The 1,774-nt window shown below is 31.5% G+C and overlaps 1 protein-coding gene across 1 annotated transcript; it reads left to right on the top strand.

The window, feature by feature from the left end:
- The first annotated feature begins 429 nt into the window (after nucleotides 1-429).
- Nucleotides 430-1,402, top strand: LOC132066672 (zinc finger protein 5-like). Its single transcript, XM_059459923.1, has one exon. It carries the CDS (start codon nucleotides 525-527, stop codon nucleotides 1,212-1,214), a length of 690 nt encoding a protein of 229 aa, XP_059315906.1. The 5' UTR covers nucleotides 430-524; the 3' UTR covers nucleotides 1,215-1,402.
- The last annotated feature ends 372 nt before the right edge of the window (nucleotides 1,403-1,774 follow it).

Genomic DNA, 1,774 nt, shown 5'->3' with positions numbered 1-1,774 from the left:
CTCCCTTTCTTTAATATTGACTATTGGTACATTTATGCCCTGTGTCATCTTTTTATATATATAAAAAAGCAATGGAGTTGCATTGCATAGTCAAAAGGATTTAAATTCTGTACACGATATTAAAAATATTTATATAATCAGATCACTTATAATATAATTAAAAGTAAATTTATATGATACGATGATAAATCGGTAAAAATAACTATTAGAAAATTGTGGATGTCCGACGGCTTTTTTGTCAAAAATCTCTTGCCAACGAGCCAAATTCTAATGGGACATCTGTCGGACATTAAAATACTAACTAATCTGCTATAATAAGTTAAATTAGACCGATAGTGCAAATTAAAGATCTTTACACTGTTAATTCACATGACTTATATACTAGTCAAAAACCCATTGAAATTACTATATAAGGAAGAGTATGCACAACACAAATTAGTCCATCACACACAAAAACATCATCCTTCTTCTGTTCTTTTTATTTATTCTCTCTTTCAAATCCATTCATTTTTCTCAAGAAAAATATGGCCAAAGATGTGGTGTCTAGTATTTTTCATTCTCCATCATCCAATAATGGAGAAAATTATGAATCCTCTTCTAAATCATGTGTAGAGAACAACAAGAGGCTCAAACTCTTTGGTTTTGAGCTTATTGATCCTTCTCCAAAAGTACTCCAAAACAATTCATCAAAAGAAGATCAAGAAAGTGTAAATTCATCATCAGCTTCCACAGTTTCATCAGGAAATATTATAGATCATCAAGAAAAATTAGCTTCAAATCATGAGGAAATAATGAAGAAATTTGAGTGTCAATATTGTTTCAAACAATTTGCTAATTCTCAAGCTTTGGGAGGTCATCAAAATGCTCACAAAAAGGAAAGAATGAGGAAAAAGAGGCTACAACTTCAAGCAAGAAAGGCCAGCTTAAGTTGCTATCTTCAACCTTTTCATCAAAACAACAATAATAGTATTAATTATCAGTTTTATGATCCTCAGTTTACAGTTTATGAAGACCAATCCCAAATTAGTTTTAGCCCTTTTGATCAAGATTATCAAGTCTCATCAGCAGGAAAGTGGCCATTTCAGCAAGATTCTAATTGTACATTTACTCTTACACATGGAGGTAATTACATGAAGCCATCAACTAATTTGGCTAATTCAGCTACTAAACAAAGCTGTAAACCTTTGGATCTTCAATTGGGATTAAGTTTGTAATATTAGTGAATGCAAAGATAAAACTAGTTATATTTGTAGTGTTCTAGTTTAGAGTACTCTAGAAAATTAAAGAGACTCGTGCATGGTCTATATCCATTTACTAAGCTTTTTAGATCTCTTTATACATTTTGTAAACCTGGAAGAAAAGGCAAAGGAAAAAGAAAGAAGATTTGCTAATTCTTTTGTTATTTTGGATGCTATGAGAATATATCATATATGATTGAGTAGCTTCAACAACCAATTCACTTTTGTATTACAGATCTAAGCAACAAATACAACAACAACTATTATTACGCTTCAATTCCAAATTAACAGGTTGGGATTGTATTGTGAGAATTCATCATGAAATTGATCGAGTAGTTTTGCGTTGGTTGTCAAGTTACCGCAACATAATCTCCTCCTTTATTCGAGTTTGGTACCGACAATGTGAGCAAGCTCTCATAAACTAAGTTAGAATTAAGCTGCAACTGTTGAAGATACAATGTTCTTTTGTACCACATAGAATCACAAAGTGTATCAAACTTGCGAAGGGATTAATTAGTTTTAGCTTAGCTGTTGAA

Source organism: Lycium ferocissimum, chromosome 8 (assembly GCF_029784015.1).
Source record: "Lycium ferocissimum isolate CSIRO_LF1 chromosome 8, AGI_CSIRO_Lferr_CH_V1, whole genome shotgun sequence".
Taxonomy (NCBI): Eukaryota; Viridiplantae; Streptophyta; class Magnoliopsida; order Solanales; family Solanaceae; genus Lycium; species Lycium ferocissimum.
This window is presented reverse-complemented; position numbering and strand designations above follow the sequence as displayed.

Excerpts from the sequence above, each read along its gene's own strand:
- LOC132066672 (XM_059459923.1), top strand. The coding sequence starts at position 525 with ATGGCCAAAGATGTGGTGTCTAGTATTTTTCATTCTCCATCATCCAAT.